General features: G+C 39.6%; 1 protein-coding gene across 2 annotated transcripts in view; it reads left to right on the top strand.

Moving 5' to 3' along the window:
* The window catches only part of pear1 (platelet endothelial aggregation receptor 1), a 53,217-nt gene that overhangs the window by 24,317 nt on the left and 8,016 nt on the right, over positions 1-20,884 (top strand). For both annotated transcript variants that reach the window (XM_067600741.1, XM_067600742.1), the window contains exons 2-15: positions 1,879-1,989; positions 2,721-2,822; positions 2,907-3,007; positions 8,103-8,195; positions 13,027-13,273; positions 14,868-14,970; positions 15,388-15,524; positions 15,901-16,113; positions 17,080-17,254; positions 17,403-17,523; positions 17,653-17,816; positions 18,602-18,704; positions 20,344-20,496; positions 20,618-20,749. In XM_067600741.1, the coding sequence (XP_067456842.1) occupies positions 1,883-1,989; positions 2,721-2,822; positions 2,907-3,007; positions 8,103-8,195; positions 13,027-13,273; positions 14,868-14,970; positions 15,388-15,524; positions 15,901-16,113; positions 17,080-17,254; positions 17,403-17,523; positions 17,653-17,816; positions 18,602-18,704; positions 20,344-20,496; positions 20,618-20,749 (1,951 nt within the window). In that variant the 5' untranslated portion in view covers positions 1,879-1,882. The remainder of the gene's footprint in view (positions 1-1,878; positions 1,990-2,720; positions 2,823-2,906; positions 3,008-8,102; positions 8,196-13,026; positions 13,274-14,867; positions 14,971-15,387; positions 15,525-15,900; positions 16,114-17,079; positions 17,255-17,402; positions 17,524-17,652; positions 17,817-18,601; positions 18,705-20,343; positions 20,497-20,617; positions 20,750-20,884) is intronic.

Genomic DNA, 20,884 nt, shown 5'->3' with positions numbered 1-20,884 from the left:
AGGTCATATCTCCAAATTCTACAGATTTCATTCTGAGTTTCTTATCTTCTGGATATCTTGTGCTAATTCTTACCTAAGTTCTTGTAGCGTAAACCTAGTGGTAACACATCTTTTCAAGCAGCAATAGGTGAAAATTGACAGTGCAATTTACAAAAGAGGTTTGAGAGTTTATGATCCATGACATGGAGGAGACAGGGCTAGAATTATAATAATGAATAAATGATAGTTTGACATTGGAGTGATGCAGTGGAAACCTCTGCCTGCAACCAGGGTCAAATGTCCAAATCATTTTTACTGATTAAGTTGGCTTCAGCTTGGCTGAAATCTTACTCTGATCCTCACTCAAGTTGTAGTCACCTAAACCTAACTAACCTTTTCATGTGACAAAAGCAAGGTGAAAATTCACAAAAGACACAATCTATGTTTTGAGAGTCCATACTTATTTCTAAGAAATTTTATGAAAGTTTGTTGATTAAAAGTAGGAGAGACTTGTTTGTGTCACTCTTTCCTCTTTTGTTATATCGACTCTGGGATGTTTTTACATTAGTCGCTTTACTGAAGACGATAATCTTGATCTGAGGTTGCGATGTCACTGTCTCAACATATCAGAAATATCTCCAAGGCCACGTGTAGATGACATGAGAAGCTGTGGTACAGTAATTCTGTCAGAAGGGATTTGTTGAGAAAACAGACGGGAACAGGCCTGACAGATCTTATATATACACACTGTCCTCTAGAAATGCCGTTACATTCCCACGATGCTTTTACCAGAAGGCTTACACTACTGGCCTGCTGAACTTCTGTCCAATTCCAAGGGATATTTTTAAAGGAGAAAAAATCATCTCCCTTTTGCTCCCTGAGAGCCTAACAGGGTCCCCGTGCCGAGGCGCTCTCTCGGGCCTACGCTCTGATCGGATCCAGATGCTGCTGGAGCGTGGAAGGGGACAGCAGAGGAGTGTGGAGGCTTCACTGCAGCATTGATTGATAGAGGTCAAGATGAAGATGGGAGTCACATTTCTTGATTCTGAGCCCTCTCTCTCTCTCTCTGGTTCTTTCTTACACTCTCACTCTAGCCTATCTATCCCGTCTGCTGTCAGGTTGTCTCCTGTTGTCTGTGTTTTATGTGCCGTGTTGGGATGGTGTGGAGCGCGGCGGGGAACAGACAGCGTTATGCTTCAAATCTGGCTCTTTGCCTCACCTCTGCTGAGTCTTTAATGAACTCTTTTACAGTCAGAGGCTAAATCTCAACCGCGATTTATAGGTACCAAGAACCAGTTTTCAATTAATCTTTCTCTCTGCCACACTGTTAAACGTTAATTATAGTAAATGAAAAACAAAAACAATGAATGCAAATCCGTAGCAGAGAGAAGGAATGGAACTTTTTTTGTAGATTTTCCATCTGTGTGCAACATTTTCCACTGTATGTTTTCCTCACAGAACACAGTTATTCCTGTGTGTAAAAGTTGTGCAGATTCATCACTCAAAAAAAAAAAAATTGAAAAATGTATGACTTATGCTGCAGATGTTTGGATTTTTGTTTTTCAGACTGGTATGTAAAATTATATAAATGAGCTTCTACAGGAGGTGGACTCAATGACACAATTCAGAAAAACACCACAAACTACAAAAATGCCTCAGAAATGGTGACAGAGTTAAAACAATGCCTCTTTGGGATAAACAAAACATTATAAGCTACATACAGTATTTGTTGCAGAACGTGCTTGCATTGCATTGTACAAATGTTGCTTTTATTTTGTCCGTCTCCTTGATATTGATTGATTGGTCTGGATAACAACAAGATTTGGTTTTTGGCTGTCCTCGCTGATATGTTTGGGTTTTTTGCATCCCACTGGAAATGTCTGTCCTCTTTTCCCTCAGGACCATGCCGACTCTGCAGAGCTCCGCTGTCCTGCTGCTTCTTAGCCTCCTGATTGGTCTGTGCTGGTCTCTGAACCCGAGAGACCCCAATGTATGCAGCCTATGGGAGAGGTGAGGCCTTTTTGACTGTGAGAAGCGAATAAATGCTGTTGTTGTCGCTTGCGCAATTTTAAAAGGATTTAAGAGGGTCAGTGTTGGTCAAAGACCTCATTTGTCACATAAAAGACCAAAAAAAAAAACCCCAGCATTACTGTGCTAAAGACTCATTCCAAATAGACTGGAAAATAACCTAATGTCTCAAAACTAATTTCAACATCTATTTTTGCCCTTTTACCATCCAAATTGGTTTTCAAGAAAAAAAATTCATGGTCGGGTACCCATCAAAGGGCCTATCAGAGTATCATCCCTGCCAAAATCAAAATTCAAAGCCAACTGGCAAGTGGCTGGTGCTAATTTCCAACCTGAGGTATGTAGGATATTTACATCAATGCATAGCGTTCAAGTTCACTGAAATCCAAGAAATAATAAAGTCGAAGATCTTTTTCTTGATGCCTGAGACAGTAGCATTATTGATAAGATTTGTAGCGTCATCTGAGCTAATTTTTTGCATTTAAAATTAATAATGTTAAAACACAGAATTTGCAGAATTCCTAACAAGTGAACAAAGAAAGTGTCACTTAATAAACAGATAGAATAAGAATAAGACAACTAATATAATTGCGGATGTGAGTAAGGTATTTTGAACAAGACTAAGCCTATAACATGGTCTTTGTTCAAAAGTAAAACTAATCTATTTTCTTTAAAAATCTTTTCTTTGATGAGTATGTCGTTCTGCTTCTCAGCTTCACCACCTCAGTGAAAGAGTCCTACTCTCATCCTTATGACCACGTGACAGAGGAGCCCTGCTCGGACCCTCGGACCTCCTACAGATGCACGCGCCACAGGTACCAGTAGCGTGATGACTCATTTCCTTGCAGGACTGACTTCCTGTTCCTGCCAACGGAGGATTTACTGTGTTATTCTTTCAGGATTACCTACAAGACGGCCTACAGACAAGCAGTGAAGACAGACTACCGCAAGAGATACCAGTGCTGTCCAGGCTATTACGAGAGCAGAGACAAATGTGTCCGTAAGTAACTGTGGAAACATTTTATTAAAAAAACAACATTTTAGTAATCCTCTCATTTGCATTCGTCATTGTTACTGAGACAGACATTTGGAAAGTTGAGCTGGAACCAGTGAAGAAGAAGACAAGTTTGGCAAGTTTCAGTCCTCAGCCAGCGGGGAACCAGAAGGGAGTTTTACACACCATTTCCTCAATTAATACCAATCTAAATCGATCCACAGGCGCAAACATAAATAATTTTAAAGGTCTGATAAATGCAATCAGAGTCAATCAGTATGTTTACATGTAATGTTATTTATAAGACTCAGACACAATCACATCTTGTGATTTGAGCCTCTATAGGACTCACAACACTGTTGACAACACTCCCTTTGAGATTTTATTTTTCATTACATTAAAAAAGTGCCACGTTTAAAGCCCAAATGAAAATCTGTGTCAGGTAGAGAAGTATCAAACAGACTTACTGTAAGTGTGTGTGGCTACAACCACAGGATCAATACACTCCTCTACGCCAGACTCGAAACAATATCAGTACTACACTGCAAACTAAAACGGTGCATAAAAAGAATTATAAAGACCTATCTCAAAATTCACTGAAGGAATAAAGTTTTTAAAAACTACATATATGTATTTTTGCCATACCTGAGTCTGTTTGATACCTGAAGGAGCCAATTTGGGCTTTAAACATTTTATTTATAATAAAATATACAGTGATGCAGGTCCTTGGGAGGCTTTATCTGATCATTTCACATTTACTGTAGTAATCTGGTTCCATGGTTCTTTGTTAGGAGATATAAAATAATCCATTTTTAGTGTAGATGTTGAAACCATATTATTTGGCATTGCACAGTATAGCCATAGATCCAGCACCACAAAGTAAGGTGATGCTTGAATATAATGATGATGGAGGAATATTTTCAGCAGTATTCAAGCAAAATAACTAAATGTTTTCTATGGTTGTGGTTTGCAAGAGAAACAATATTGAGGAGAATAACATCATCACATTTCTGTACTAACAGTAAGCTGTTTTTTCCATGCAATGTGCATACTGTAGTCAATATGGGTAGCGCATGACACAAGAATGACCAAAATTATGGGTTCGCTTTCCCCAAGGCTTCTCATGCTGAAAATGCACTGTATGTACTGGCTGCTCTGGCTGGAATTTTGAACTCGAAACTGTGTATTGCTGTCGTTGTGTGAAAACCCAGACACTCCCTTGTTGGTAATTTTCATAATTTCATTTACACATAATTTCGACAACTTTTATTTAATCAACAAATCATCTGTTAGTGATGAATTCAGAGGTGTGGCTGAGGGTTGACACTACATCATATGAACAACATCATTATGTTCCTGAATACTCACACATAATTATGACCTTCAATAACATCAGAGCCAGTGTGCAGTCATGGAATAAATTATGTAGAAACAAAATTATATCAAGTTGAAACCAAGCTGTCTAAAAGAAGAGGTACTTTGAGGTCAGGTCAGGGCTTATGTTTGGAGGAAGGTGATTATTATTAATGAAATTGTTGTTGTTTTTTCTTGTATTTGTGGTGTTTTGGTATGGATATTCATTTTTGGGTTTAGTTTTTACTGATATCATTTGGGATCTTAAGATTTTATTGTTTAATTTTACATTACATGTTTTGTGTCTGTCTTTTAACATCTTGTGATCATGTTGGAAACACGTGTTCTCACTTGGTATTCTTGGAATTCAGTGTGTTTTGTAGATCTATGTATAAATCAAAATCAAAACAGTTTGCAGGGAAAAAAACATTTCTACATATGGATTTGATGACTAAATTATCATATATCATCCTAACAAACCAAGCTCTGTAGCAGAATACCTAATACCAATTCAAACCTTAACTCTAAGTACTTTTAAAGGGGACATAATCTGCTTTTTGTGATTTTCTGTCATTTATATACTGTTATAGTGTCGGATGTTTATGTTAAACATGGTCAAAGCTTTAAAGTTTGAGGTGTACAGATGTATTGAAGAAGTCGCCATTACAAGTGAAGAATGCAGAAAAGAAGCACAATCCAACTGCTATTGTTTGTTTACGTAGCCTCTGGAGCAACTGGAAGTCTGCCGAGGGCCAGGTCCCAGGAGCCAACCGATCAAAACAAAGTGTCTCATCAGGAGGAGCTACCTTAAAGAGACAGGAGCTAAAATGCCAGTTTCAGACAGAGGCTGAATTGAGGGGCTGCATAAAGGGCCAGTACAAGATAAATAAGGAGTTGAAACGTGCATGATATGTCCTCTGGAGTACTTTACCTTAAAGTTAATTGTCAATTTTAGGCAGTTAAACTCAATAATAAATGTGTGGGTGCAGCAGTAAAAATAAAAACCAATCTCATGCAGCTGTCAACAGTTAGCTGACACACTGTTATTGCTGATAGTCAGCGGTGATGCTTATAAACAAAGTGAAACAATGCATAGTCTCGTATTGGTTGAGAAAATTCTACCTTCGATTCACAAACCTTCTCATACATCGCTGGATAATTTCAGAAACGCATGATGGTAATAACAAGGTTGCCTGAAAAGCTGACATTTTGGAGATAATGTTTTTTTTCACCAAGCAGAGACAATATGCATTTTTGGTTGCTTATTGTTAACCCACCTTTTGTGGCAGTCTCCTGTGATACTGATACTTTCTTTTGTAGCCAAAACACAAAGGCCTTTGGTTTTACTGACTGACATCAAAAAAGCCACGATGAAGTTAATTGATGGATGTTTTGAGTTTTATAATTGAAATATCTCAGTGTTTATATCAGTGTTTTTGTTTTACTTTCTAAATAGGTATAATTTGATTTAATTATATTTACCTCCCTTATTTGATGACATGTTAGCCTTTTCTTAGATCCCCCAAATCTCCAGCCTCCACACCTTCAACTAGAGAGGAGAAAATAATCATTGAAATTATTGTTTGTGTTTGGATGGGAAGAAAAAAAAAACATGTGCATATACAGCACATGGTCGTCAGTAGCACGCGGTTTGAAAACACTTGTCTAGTGTAACAAAGATGAAGAAATCTCTGGCAGAATTATTGGTCCTCAGTCATAAATGCATGTATGAATTAAGATAATTAATAGCTGAACCATTTATGATGCTGGCACGAACACAACTCAAAGACTCGCTTTCTAAAAAGAGGAAGCTCCTTGACAGTTTGAATGGCATCTAAGACTGGTGCCGTGCTTTCAATTATACGGTTGAGCCCAGCTGTTAGGCTGGCTCACGCACTGTTTATGATGGGTGGAATAAATTTACAGGGAAAGAATACAATTCAGCTGAATGGATTTTTGATTGAATAAAAAAAAAGAAACTCAACAGTGCAGCTTTGAAATAGATTTAAGAGGCACATGGTCTTAAATAATAATAATAATAATAGCCATTAATGTAGCACTCTTATAAAAAGTGCTTCACAGTTAAAAGAACATAAAAAAACACACATTACACTAACAGGACATACATAGTTACTGCTTGGAAATGTTACAAAAAGCAAATATGAACAAATTTACATCTATGTAATTTGAAAGGAAAATGACAAAAAAGTTGTGATTGAAACCAAGTCAATAAACTCAGATTTCAGTTGGTGTTTTATCTTGCGGAAAAGAACTAGTGGGTTTGTATTATCAATTTTTTTACTGGTCTGATAGACATCTGTGATACTATTTTTATACGTCCTATATCAGTGATTCCCAACCAGGGGTACTTCTGCAGTTGCCAGATGGTACTTGGATAGATAATAGCTCAGCTAATCCAAAAGAAACAAAACAAAAAAACAAACAAAATATGATTTGGTAAAAAAACACACAGCAGATGTTCTTCCACATATTTGAAAACTAGTTAAAGTTATACTATGCAGGATTTGTTGGTTGGTGTTTGTAAACGCACAGCGTTCGAAGATGGCCCCTCCTCCCCGGATCAACGAGCGAGCGAGAGAGAGGGAGAGAGAGAGAGCAGTGGTGGTCAAGTGAGCTAGAGAGTGAATGAAGGGAGCGAGCAGCGCTGGCGAGAACATAGCCGTGAATCAGCTAAATAGAATGGTATTTTCTGATTGTTTCACGACGGTTAAGCCTGTGGGAAGGTGCTGCATTGCCGGATTTTGTGTGAATCCTGTCTGCTATGGCCTCTCTGCTCTGAGTGTTTAGCTCAGCCCCGCCCTCGGTCAAGCAGACACACAGACCTGCAGCTCTTTATGCATCCATGGCACAGAGACAGAGAAAAGAGAAAGCAATGTAAACTGGTCACTACATTTTTAGAGTCCCACCCTTACACCCTGCACGCTGTTATTGGCTGGGAGCTACACGCCCACTGCCCAAAGGTTAACACCCAGAAGTGTCCCAAACGCAGCAAAATAATAAGAAAATAAGAAAATACAGGCAGAGGGTGGGGTCTCTGCAGATAAATACATCACCACACACTTCTAGTGGGTCATAAGTGAGGATTGAGAAAGATTATTTTTGTCTGTTTTTTTTAGGAAACTCCTGCATAGTATACCTTTAACACATGAGCAAAGATGTCAAAATTCATTCAATTTATTTATTTATTAAACCTTTATCTATACAGGTTGGCTGAGCCTCAAGATAAACATTATTTAGGGGAATTTGTTTTGGACTCCACACTGCAGTTCCACAATAAATTAACAAAAAAACAGCAAAAACACAGGTAACAAGAACAAATATGACATAAAACTACTTTTACAGCAACATCCAGTTTACAGTTAAATGAAATCATAAGAAAAGTAACAAGGACGGACAAACACATTAATAAAACAGAAATTAGACATATACAATGTGCAGGCTCAATGAAAGCAGTCACAAGCAGGCAGCAGGCAAAATACAAAGCCAAAAGCTTTCCCACTACTATGTGGTAGTAATACAAATGCAAACCTGACCAAACCTACTGAAAAAAGATTTTTTTTAAAAGGGACCCAGCCTAAACATTGACAGTTCTAAGATCACTATGCCTTGCATGAATAAATGTTTTTTTTACATAGTTATTCATGTGGAAACGCATCTAGGTCAGTTGAAATGAACACATTTGGCAGGTTTTGCCGGGTCTGTTACAAATTCTGTCTCTCATCAACAGCTCGCTGCACCAAGGAGTGTGTTCATGGCCGATGTGTCGCTCCAGACCGTTGCCAGTGTGAGGGAGGCTGGCGGGGCAGCGACTGTTCCAGCGGTATGAGGCAGCCTTTTTCCCCTCGCTTACAGACATTTCCTCATCCTCTGTCTCTCCAGTTTGCTTTTCCTCCTTCCTTTTAGAACCTGGTGATATTTTGCTCTTTCTTATTTCTTTTCCTTTTTAACAAGGCACACACACACACATGCAAATAAACTTTGCATACACAACAGGAAATGACAACTGGACATTAGTCAAGTGGCTGATCTTCACATACTTCTCTCCATCACACACACAGGAGGCCTTTCCAATGGAAACAGCAAGGGAACATTACCACATCCACAGCAATGAGTCATTAATGTCAGCCTCAGTCCAGGAACCAGTTTACTAGTCCAGAAGGACACCGAGCTGCACCTCTACTTCTCACTGACAGTAATAGTCATCATTTTTATTACAGCTTTTCCTCATAATTATGCAAAGTGCTCTAAAGTATGAATAAAACAATCAAGTGCAATAAAGATAAAAACCTCTGACAAAGAAAAGAAAGAGCATATGTTTTGAGTTAAATACTGTTTCATATACTGAAAATAGCTATAGTCCATTAAAAAGAGTTAAGATAGAGACATTAAATCTGCTCTTTCTACTCACTGATGGTTTTTTTTTTTAAAAATAAAGTCAGCAGAAATAGTTATATAATAGTAATTAAAGGCACCAATTCAGAGCAGTAAGTCTAACGCTGTTTGGTTTGTATGAAATCTCCTTAAACTTGATCGCCCAAACAATGTGGAGTGTGAAACCAGAGCCACATTTCACTGGGCTGCTGTTCCCCTCACTGAAATGAAGTTTCCACTACCTTCAGCCCGTTTCATCGCGCTCAGCTGGGTCAAAAGTACACAACCCTCCTTCATTTTTCCCCCTATTCCTCTACAGAGAGAAGGAATTAGCTTTAACGGGTAGTGGTTGATGCCTTGACAGGGGGATGATGGGAAAGGGAAATGGAAAATGTTACCCCACTCTCACTCTTGCAGTTCTCTCCGTCTCTCCTTACACTCCCTCTCTACCCGACCTCTCACTTCAGTTTTCTCTTTTCTTTCTTTGTTTTCACCCGTTCTCTCTGCTCTTTTTCTTGTCTTCCACTCCTCTCTCTCTCTCTTTCCAGCCTTGGCTCCACAGTATTGTCCTATAATGGAGTCTTTTTGGCAGAATAAGACCCAACACTTCCTGGATGCCTGTGTGTTGAGCTATCTAACTGTGGGAAAGAGGAGAGGGGCCTGAGGTTTTCAAACTGAATACTCTTAGGACTGTTTGCCCATGAATATGGAGACTAGAAGAGAGGAGGGGGAAGTGTACTCAACACTCTTCACCATATACAGGAAAGAAGGAGACTGAAAGCGAGGAGGGGGGAGAGTTGAGATAGAAGAGACTGAAAAATAGGAATATAGTGGTAACGGTAATGATTGAAGTAAGAGAGAGGGAGGAATGTGCCATGTCAAAGTAGTGTTTGCTTTACGTAAGCTTTGTTTTATAGCAGATTTTGATAGAGGAACCAAGAGAGCTGGAACTAAAAATGAGCCGTGAGGTCCGGTTAGAAGTCCAGAAGATTATGTGGATTTTGGACACAAGCAAAACCTAAACTACTGCTTTGACAATACACAGGGGAAAAAGAAGAATTTTCCCACCATATCAGTGTGCATTCCTTATTAACAGTGAAGACCTGCCAGTTCTCAAGTGTGTGTCAATCAATGTGTTTACATGCCTGCAATATCACAGATACTAGTTTGTATCACTGTAGAGGTTGTGTTGTTGATGCTCTGCGTGGATACATATTCATATCTCTGTCGCTAGAAGTTAGTAAAACTTAATTTATTCATGAAGTCTCATTGAGATTCTTTTGAACGGAAACCTGAGAGCAAATTATATATTAACACACAACACAAGTTCACACAAGTGGTCATCACACACACAGACATGCTGATTAAAACATTGTGTTCTGTAAAATATCAGCAAGTAGAACTTTAAAACTTAAGCAAACTTTAGTTGTTTTTGCAGCTCATTCCAGTAGTGAGGTGCAAAGTACTGGAAACCATTCTTCCCCAGTGCAGAGTTAGTATTGTACGAGGAACAAGGATAACCTGATGACGGCCTGGTGTGCAGCAGATCTAATAGTATACAAGATGGTATCATCAGCCTAAAAATGGACATTACAATGCTCAGTTGGAAAATAAATATATGTTTTATTGCGTATAGAGTAAATAGCAAGGGGCCTATATTTGATCCTTGAGGGACACCTCTAAGAAAATAGTCTGAAAATTGTAACAGTACAACAATTTACATGACCCAAAAAAAACCCAATAGTAAATTGGAATAAAAACTCTAAAATGCCACAGTGTGCCAGCTATATTGTGATGGCATTGACCTCTCAAATATGCCATCTCAAAAACTGAATTCTTAGTTATTAGTTAACTAAGCAGCAAAATCTCTAAATCTAATGTCATTTATATATACTCTAACAATTTAAATACAGCTAAATGCAATTTACTGATGGTTACATGTCTGATGTTAACTGATAATATTATTGAGGTCTGGAAGTGCAACCTCAACAAAAATCCAGAAGACATTTAACAAAACAAATTGACAAAAGGAACAAAATGCTGTGTTTCATTCTGGTTGGAAATTGGTAATACCTGTTAAGCCCCATGGATGAGAATTGAAGTTAAAATTTAGAAGCCTGAAACCTAGCCTGGGGCTCAGGGGTCACAATCAAGTGAACCCTCCATACAACAGGTTCATTTTAGGGCATCAGTTGCTACAGTAACAGACACAGACCTTCAGTAAACTTCAATGGTTTGTGGAACAGGGGCTTTTCTTTGACCACAAAATCCAGGATTTTTGTAACTGATCAGGCTAACTTGTGTTTTTGAAAATGTCACTGTGTGTAAATGTCATGTTTAATGAACTTTCTGTTGTGGTTTGTGCTTCAGGGTGATTGACATTTGTTGTGTTACTGTGATAAATAATCAAACATAAATAATAAAACATGCTGTAGGTCTCTGAACTAACATACAAATATGCAAACACTTTGAAGGAAAATTGGCCATGAATGCTCCTTTGTTGTCAAATGACAAACTTCTGGCAATTTTGGGTTGATCTCTGCTCTTACATCATTACAATGATGAAGTTGGACACACTTAGGCCAAGGTCAGCATATTTGATAAAGGTAAACAAACTCAACAGCACTGTTAGAGGAATCATGAACTTGGAGATGTATGTTTACATGCAGATAAACAAACAGATGTGATGAGTTTTGATATTGGTCAGTGGAGGGCTCAGACTCTGCCAGATGGTTTTAGCACAGTTGCTCAAAGATCACACATCCAATCTGGTAAATTTCATCCATTCACTCATCCACTGACCATATCAGCCCTGTAGACCCTTCAGTAAATCTCCTCTGCTGTCCTGGAGAATGTCTGTATAAACTGAAATTGCTGCTGCAGCTGAGTTTCTCATTACTCAACGTGACACAGTCCGGCAGACCCTCTCTCCAATGCCCACACAAAGAACAAGTGAAGTTATGATTCATTTAAACAAAAGAGGCAAGGGTCCTGCTCCGAGTTAGTGCAATAAACACTACGGTCCATGGCAGCGTGCTTTGCTCCAAGCCAAATTTGGCTCTACTCTACCTTCTGTGTAGTTGTCAAAGCAGTGCTTGTGCTTTTCAAAGCTGTGGCAAGACATATGTGCAGCAGAGGCAAAGGTAAGGGGGGAAAAACTGGGACACATATGACGTGTATCCCAGGCTCTGGTGAACAGTTGATTGTGTGCATAAATGTGTCGCTCACCATTAAAAAAAAAGATGATTCATAGAAATCATCATGAAATTGTTGGAACCATTTTTAGCTTGAGAGAAGATAACTGACGCCCATCCATCAGTGATGTCAGCCCTATCGGATATCACATTTTCTCCATGATGTCCAAGACAGTTGGAGTTATTGATGAGAAATTTGAAGAATGCATGCATGACCAATCTGGGTTCTCATAACATGATAACGCGACCCTGTGGACTGAGATCTCTCTTAATCATGAATTGAAATCCAAACCTTGTGCGAATCTCCACTGCACGCTAACCACCCCCAGAGCTAATCCTCAGGCTTCTGTAAAATTAACCATTTAAAACTCGTCCGTCTTGTGAGCTCCATGCAAATCTCCCTGCCAATTTGAAATTTTTTGTTGGTAATATAACACTCCTGAGCTAAAGGGGCAGATTTGGATGTGGAAGCATGAGCGAGATCCACATGAATGTGTGGAAGAGACATTATGTACCCCTAAGCAGCACTCTTCCTCTCTTGCGTGTGTTCTGTTCTTCATCTCTACGCTGCAAAATTTAATCGAATCTCTTTCTATTTATTTGTTTTTCATGACATCATGTATTACTGTAAGTGTACACCATGGTGTATGGGAGGAAAATTGAATGAGAAAAAACAAAAGTGACTCAATCGCCATACTTGCACTGTATGCAAGTTAGAGTAATCATGCGTAATCTTATTTTGCGTAAGTGTTTTTATTTCCTCGCATGGAATAGGTTTGACTCAATGTTTAGGGAAGCAGGCCCACAGTATTACTGGAAGCTGACTGGTTTGAATCGCTGGAAAATGTGGGCAGAGAGAGTAAGAAGCTCCCTGGTGTGAATGTGCGTAGCTGTTTAAGTGCAGAAATGTGGAAGGTGATTTAAAAAAAACTGTTCTGGATCATGTTTGGAACACGTTTTTAAAAAGTGATTTTATGTCTTATGCAAGTGTGAAATCCAGAAAACAAAGCAAATCACCTAAACAAAACTTTTAAAATTGTAATTTGTTTTTTTTTTTTCAAGAATTATTGTTCTTTTACCTTTTAGCCTGTAATGACAAACACTGGGGCCCCAGCTGCAGTCAGCAGTGCAAGTGCGAGAACGGAGCTCTCTGCGATCCTGTCAAGGGGGCATGTCAGTGTCCACCCGGGTACTTAGGACGCTACTGTGAAGAGTCTTGTCCAGCTGGCACCTTCGGGAAGGGCTGCATGCAGAGGTGCAAGTGTGGGACTGGAGGATCCTGTGATAAAGCAACAGGAGAGTGCTTGTGTCGGGACGGATTCACTGGGACTTTGTAAGTGCGCTACCAAAAACATCTTCAAATAGTATCTGAGGACATGCATTCCAAAATACTATTGAATATATGAATAAAGTAAAAATCATTTAAACCCCCATCTACTCAAAAATGTGTTTTGCCTCTTGTTACTTCACTTGAATGTTTGACCTGTGCAGAATGATGTACGTGTAGAGTTTGACAGTCAAAGACTGTTGTCACATTCATCTGAAGAAAGGGGACAGTTTCTCTGTCCTCACCTTAAATCTGAGTTTAAAGATTCCCTCCAGAAGATATACAGTACCAGTACAAAAGTTAAGACACACCTAAAAATCCAGAATCTGAGAATATGCAAATGTTTTTCATTGCTTTATTGTTTAATTGCTTTATTCAGGATGTCTCTTACTTCACTAAGAAGTCCATTTTTAGTGTACAGTATGTTCAGAGCCTTTAACTCAGGTTTTTGATGAACACAGAGAAACTTTCCTTCTTCAGCTGATGAATGTGAAAACAGCCTTCAAGTGTCAACATCTGCAAAGACATCATTCACAGTGAAGATCAAACGTCCGACTGAAGGAACATGAAGCAAAACACATTGCTGAGTGGAGCGAGGGCTTAAACCACATGTTACATACTTAGGAAATTTGACAATGTAATCTGTTAAAAAGTGTTATTGTTTTTGGTATAAGACATTTTTAAGACCTAAGAGATGCTGTTAATTATTTCATATGAAACTATCATATGGCATTTGATGTAGTTCTTCCTTATCATTATTATCATCATTATCTTCATTAATTTTCTCAGGAGGTCTGTCTGACACCAATCCTACTATTACATTTTAATATGACAAAAAAAAGGCCCTTATGTATGTTATACTACATGAGTCATCTGTTACGCCCTGTTTTTCAGATGCCCCTGAGGATGAGTAAGGAATGAAAATTCTTCCCCACTAGATATTAGTGGAAACTGTTAATACTGCCAATGTGAAAACACAACATACCACATTGGGCTACATAAAAAAGGGGGCTTGGCAACAGTGATTATGAGATAAAACTCCTTGATGAATTGTGTATATTTGAAGTATATCCATGTTATTTTACCTCCAGTGTGCATTAGAAAATATAATATCCCAACACTGTACAACACGTAGTTTCAGCCAAGAAATCTGATTGGTCAAAGACACGCTCCAACCATGCTGATGTCTTCCATAAAGCATGGATCGCAGCGATGATGCCAAGTCTAGTAATGAGGGAGCTACTGTTTATATATTTTTTTTTGCTCTCTCCTTTTTCCATCTACTTTTTTTTAACTACTTTCCTTCAGAGTAGTTTAGGAGGATGGGCTGTTTGCATTGTTAATTGTTGTCTAGAAGGTCATTTTTGGAGCGATTGTGGATGTAGAGTTACATGACTTCCAATTTTTTAAGCTATGGAAGTAGTGACATCAATATCTCAGCCTTTGTACTGATGCTTTAATACCTAATTTCATGAAAGCATTGAAAACAGTTCAAAAACATTTACTCAATTCCTCAGGAATGTCCCTGGACATGTGGATTGTTTTCGACTAAGTGGTCTATTATACTGTTATTAAGCATCTACTCCATCCTCTTCCCCAGCTGTGAGAAGGCGTGTCTCAGGAAATGCCAGCCACGATGCTCCTGCCAGAACGGTGGTATCTGCAAGGGCAAAGGGATCTGCGCTTGCCCCCCTGGATGGACGGTACGTTTTCAAGTTGAAGCCCATGTTGACTCTGCTGTTATCTGTGGAGGTCGCCAGATTTTAAATTCAGTCTTAGCTCATGTGTTTTATTCCAGCTGGCTCCCAAATTTGGACAAGAAGTCTTTTTTTTTTTAAAAACACTTACTTATTTCTAAAGACATTTTGAAGGCAACCTGTCATCTCTGGAGACATGCAGATGCTTTTCCAGTAATGTGAAAAACTCATCATGAGAAATTCTTTGTTTCTGGAAGACATGTGTGAGACAAGTCATGACTGTACTCCTAGCAAACCAATTATTTTTAACTGTAAAAAAGTTGCTGTGTTGGCATCTCATTCCAGTATTTGCAGTGATGCATTCACTGTCATTTGCATTTGTCTTTATTCCTTTTCGGTGTGCTTTTCCTTATCTCTCTGCAGGGTGAAGTTTGCACAGAACGTTGTCCAGAGGGAAAGTTTGGACCAAACTGTGCGGACGAGTGTGTCTGCCACAACAGGGGCAAATGTGACCCTGAAACTGGACAGTGCCAGTGTGCCAAAGGTTTCACTGGTAACAGGTGTGTATGTTGTAATGTGTGAAAGTGTCGATTATGTGCCTGTATGTGCCTTTCTTTGTGCTTGGGGCCCTCCTATAGGCCCATTCATGTCATGATGTCTGGTAAAGTCTTCTCCCTCCTTTAAACAGTTGTCGATTTAAGCCCTATTGTGTCTTTATGTAAAACTGCAAAACATTAAAAAATATAAAAACTATTTATCAGACATGAGTGACAAATACAGCCTAATGTCTAACATTATACTGGCTACCCACAATACAAAATGGACGTTAAGATTTGGTTTGTGGTTCATGAGTGAATCAACAACAGACTCCTGCATTATTTCCTATTTGTCCAGCTCTTCTCTGTATCTATATAACCTTCTGCTTTCTGCTCTCAGGTGTAATGAGGAGTGTGCTGTGGGCACGTACGGTCAGGACTGTAAAGGTGTGTGTGACTGTGCTAACGGCGCTCGCTGCTACAACATTGATGGAGGCTGCCTATGTGAGCCGGGCTTCAGCGGTCCACAGTGCAGAGACAGGATGTGTGCTCACGGCAAATACGGCATGCACTGTGAGCGCACATGTCTCTGTCAAGACAAACACACACTCAGGTGAGTGGGTGTCTGGAGAAGATTTAAGCTATGGAAGTATTTATCTGAGGCAGTGAGTGCTAATCTGGGGGCAGAATTTAATCATCTCATTGCTTAATTAATTAAACTTCAATGAATAGAGCTACTGAGGCACAATTTTTCATGAGTTAGCTAGCTAGTTAGGTATCCCCATATAGATTGTAGCTCACAGCTCCTTGGAGGCCTGGGGCCCATCTCACCAAATTTGCAACACGAGATCATTTACATTAATTTTGACACATTTAACTATTCAAAAGAAACACCATACTTCAGACCCATTCATGAGGATGCGAGAGGAGTGTAGGACACACAAATTCATCAGCGATTTGTGGGTGGCAAACATTTATGAAACGGGGCACTGGCACTATTTGCATTCTGAGCATAAGCAGTGCTCGCAAATTGCTTTTGTGAAATGGGCCCCAGTCCCAGTCCCCCTGTTTAGCAGAGTTTAGGGTAGATGGTGGGAAAATTTACCCAAGATAATTGCCAAAGTCATCAGTTAGTCCTCATCCTTGAAGACTTTTCTCTTCTGAACATGAAGCATACTATCAGAAAAACATCCTATAAGGCATAAATCTCAATTTTGTGAGGTCCAAGTATGTTTTCAAGGCCACAACACCTGGTTGGCCTGATGAACTCGTTGTGTACATATGTGTCCATAAAACAACTGGGAGGAGATCTGTGAACTGCTGAAGACAGCAGTTGCAGGTGGCTTTCCTCTTTCAGACAGGGCTTGATATCTCCCTCACTACAAATATCCACAGACCCATTAGAATACATTGTTCACAGCTTACAGAAATGAATTATAGATGTAATTATCGTAGTGGAGAGTTATTTTCTTGTTTCGTTTGTTCTTTTGTGTGTGTGTGTGTTTCTTAATCAGAGTCAGCAGTTCCATTGTGTTTTTGCTGTGATTTTATCATATGAATTTCTGTTTTCATTGACCAGCTGCCACCCAATGAAAGGAGAGTGCACATGCCAGCCAGGGTGGGCAGGACTGTACTGTAATGAGACCTGCGCTCACGGTTTCTACGGTCATGGCTGCCTGGAGCCGTGTCTGTGTGTGAATGGAGGGGTGTGTGATAGTGCCACCGGCCAGTGCCACTGTGCCCCCGGGTTTACGGTGAGTCCTTGAGTATGTCTTGATTTGATAAACAATAGCTCTCAGATCTAACATGTAACCTCTTAATTGTACTATATGTGTAATGTCAATATCTCATCTAGTCTGCCTTCTAGGGTTTATTATTAAGGTTAATGTTTTATTATTATAGGGTGTTCACTGTGAGAATCCATGCAAAAGTGGCACCTACGGCAAGAACTGCTCCCTTGAATGCTCCTGCGAGAACTTTGTCGACTGCTCACCGATCGATGGGACGTGCTTCTGCAAAGAGGGTAAAAGTTTACACAGAGATAGACACTGATGAAGAGGAAATGTGTCTGAAAGTCAAATTTTGACCTGTTAACCTTTTATCAACCATGTAACCAGTTTAACATGGCTGACGGTCCTTCGTATGTCTACAGGCTGGCGAGGGCTGGACTGTTCGGCCCCCTGCTCTGAGGGAACCTGGGGCCCAGGTTGCAATGCCACCTGCCACTGTGCCAACGGGGCAAAATGTAACCCTGCAGATGGATCCTGCACCTGCACAGCCGGCTGGCAGGGGGCGCGCTGTGACCAATCATGCCCGGTGAGTGCCTGATTAAGACCTTTTAGCTTAATTTATTTGTTTCCAAGGTGATACTTAAAGATCCATCAGATAATCACAAACCAGAATATCCAAACTCAAATCCATTATATGTTCAGAAACATAATAATTAACCCTCATAGTACAAATCACTCTGCATGGAGAGACGATTATGAATATCATAAATGAAAAGGTGGGTAAACTCTTACCTACAACCAGTCATCTTCAAAATGCAGACAACCACCAATAAAATCTAAAAAAAAGGTATATTTAATTAAACTTGCATCACTTTGATGTATATGGATGGAGTTATTCCCTCATTAATTCTCTTTGTTTGTCTCCCAAAGCTACGAAAAATGTCCTGGGCTTAAGCCACAGCGTTGCATAAAAATACATGACACTTTGTAAGATAATACCAACGCTAGAAGATAAGAAAAATGCACCATATATTTATTCTATGTCAAGTTGAGTAGACAAATGAGGTGTTATCTTTGATAAAACTAATACACAAATCATAAGGGTGATAATTATACAGAACATGTCAGTTGTGATTGGACAGCCTGTAAAAGTGTCGTCCAGCTTTTCATCCCTTACCTCACACTCTGTATGCTTTAATCTGTGTTTTTGGATGTGTATTCCTCTTGTCTTTGCTGTGCCAACCCGCCAGGCTGTCTATACTACAACACACTGCCAGTGTAGTATTTTGTCTGACTCTGACTGAGCTGGCTGAATGTTGAAGAGATTCCCCTGACAATTCTCTGCCCGTTGGCATTTGTTCACATGTGCAGATGGGCACGTTTGGGCCAGGCTGCCTGAAGAGGTGTGATTGTGTTCATGCCGATGCCTGCCAAGCTACCACTGGGGAGTGCCACTGTCTGCCAGGCTGGTGGGGTAAGTGATGACGTCCTCCCGGTGTCGCTGCCAGCTTGGCTTCAATATCACTGATAAGGCTGGTCCAACAAAGCTGAGTGAGCCACAGGTTTTCAACCATCCTCACTGTCTTTGATTCTGATTGCTCTGTTCTCCGACTTGAAGGACAGTCAATGGTTTTGCATATTTTTGACCATTATCTACAAATCTACTTGACATGTCATTTTGACTTGTCATTTTTTAAAATATGCCATTGAGTTTTAAATTGAACGTCTACCTTCTACGCAGCTATCGGTTTTCATTCACATTTTAGTTTGAAACTCGTCACAGTGATCAATTTGACCCTTTTTTAGTCATATTTAAGTGTTCATGGATGCTAAAATACCTGAGATTTTAGACAAAGAAATTGCCAAACAGCAATCTTTTTTAAGCAGGGAACAACCAAATTCATATTATCCTGTTTACATCGCCTATGTTTGCTTATCATTTGTTACCTTGCAAGGCAGCTGGATTCGCAATGTCACGAGATCACATGAGATTCCATTTTGTCAAGTCATGCGCTTGTGTTCGACGCTTCCTATGAGGAGCTACTGGCAGCTACAGGCATGGTTTAGATGTGACAACAGCGAGAAGCAACTATTTGTTCAAAACAACAATGGCGGCTTCAAAAGAGGTTAGCGTAGATGCTGCTTTAGCATCAGTTATATCAGAACTGGAGAGTATTTCTTCATTGAAAGAAGAGCAAAGAAAGGCACTGAAGGCTTTTGTCGATGGAAAAGATGTTTTTGCTCTTCTCCTGACTGGCTTCAACAACAGCTCTCCTACTACGTCATATGGTTCGTTGATCTGATTGGTTGAGGTTAAACAGTGATAGACGGTGATAGACAGATGGTTCATCCAAAAGTATTTTTTTAAAGTGCCTCCCCTTTTCCAAACAGTTTCCAAGGACGACCTCTCAGATGGTTCTGTGTAACAAACCATCTGCCACGTCAGGTTATTTCATTTGTCCTCTGGGTTGGATTTTTCATGCAGAGGATGAAAGTAACTAAGTTCGTGTAATCAAGTCATATACCAAAGTACAACTCTAAGATGTTTCTTAAATATTTTCTATTTTGGGAGACTTTATAATTTCGATTCACTGTATTTCAGGGGCAAATAATGTACTGTGAAGTCCACTGCTGCTATGTGATAGATGTGGTTATGAGTTAATTCACAAATGTTTCATTTAACATAAAATAAGGTAATAAAACGACACTGTTGCCAGGAAAACAGTCTTGATTTATCTTGCTGACAATGTATTTTTGGCATTATATAGTGAGAGTTTTACAGTTCTTACTTCTTTCTTCTGTACTTGATCATCCTGTAAAGGAGCATGTAAATCCTCTACTGATCTCAAACCGCAGAAACCCCCAAATTCAAAGTAGGAGGTTTTCACCCAACAACAACATGTTGCATTAATGCAGTTTTAATTCCCCAACAGTAATTAAAAAGTCAGATTTAGCTCCATTTGGACATTAAAACAATAAAATTTGATTTGCAGGTTAATGTATCAAAAATTTAACACTCTCAAAGGATCCATTTTTCTTTTGATACCTGAATACATTTATTGCTGATGCTGGTTAACTTTTACTAAAAGCAGGACTCACATTTTTCCCTCCAGGTCCCCGCTGCAGTGAGCCATGCTCAGAGGGCCTCTGGGGGCGCCACTGTAACCAGACCTGTTTCAAGCATTGCCCTAACAGCGATACATGCTTGAGGGAAACTGGAGCATGTGTGTGTCGCCCGGGGTACTGGGGAGTTACCTGTCAGAACAGTGAGTGTTGTTATTGGACAGCTAACACACAACTCAAATCTAATCAGAACAAACCCTGAGCTGCGCTTGATTTACTGTGTAACATCCGCACTTGCTTACTCTTCATCTCTTCGTCTGCTAGAATGCAGAGCTGGGATGTATGGTGACCAGTGTAGTATGTCCTGCCCGTCCTGTGGCCAGTCATACCGCTGCCACCATGTGACAGGAGAGTGTGATTGCCTTCCTGGATACACTGGACACAACTGTGATCAAGGTTGGTATTTAACATCAATAATTATTCAGTCATGTACAAATTGAATGCAGTTACTGTATGCTATGCTTTGAATATTCTACATTAGTCTCTATATAATCTAGAGCAGGTCATTTTACAGGTTGCATTGTGTGTGTT

This window comes from Thunnus thynnus, chromosome 10, assembly GCF_963924715.1.
Source record: "Thunnus thynnus chromosome 10, fThuThy2.1, whole genome shotgun sequence".
Taxonomy (NCBI): domain Eukaryota; kingdom Metazoa; phylum Chordata; class Actinopteri; order Scombriformes; family Scombridae; genus Thunnus; species Thunnus thynnus.
Note: the sequence above shows the minus strand (reverse complement) of the source record. Positions and strands in the feature narration are given on the sequence as shown.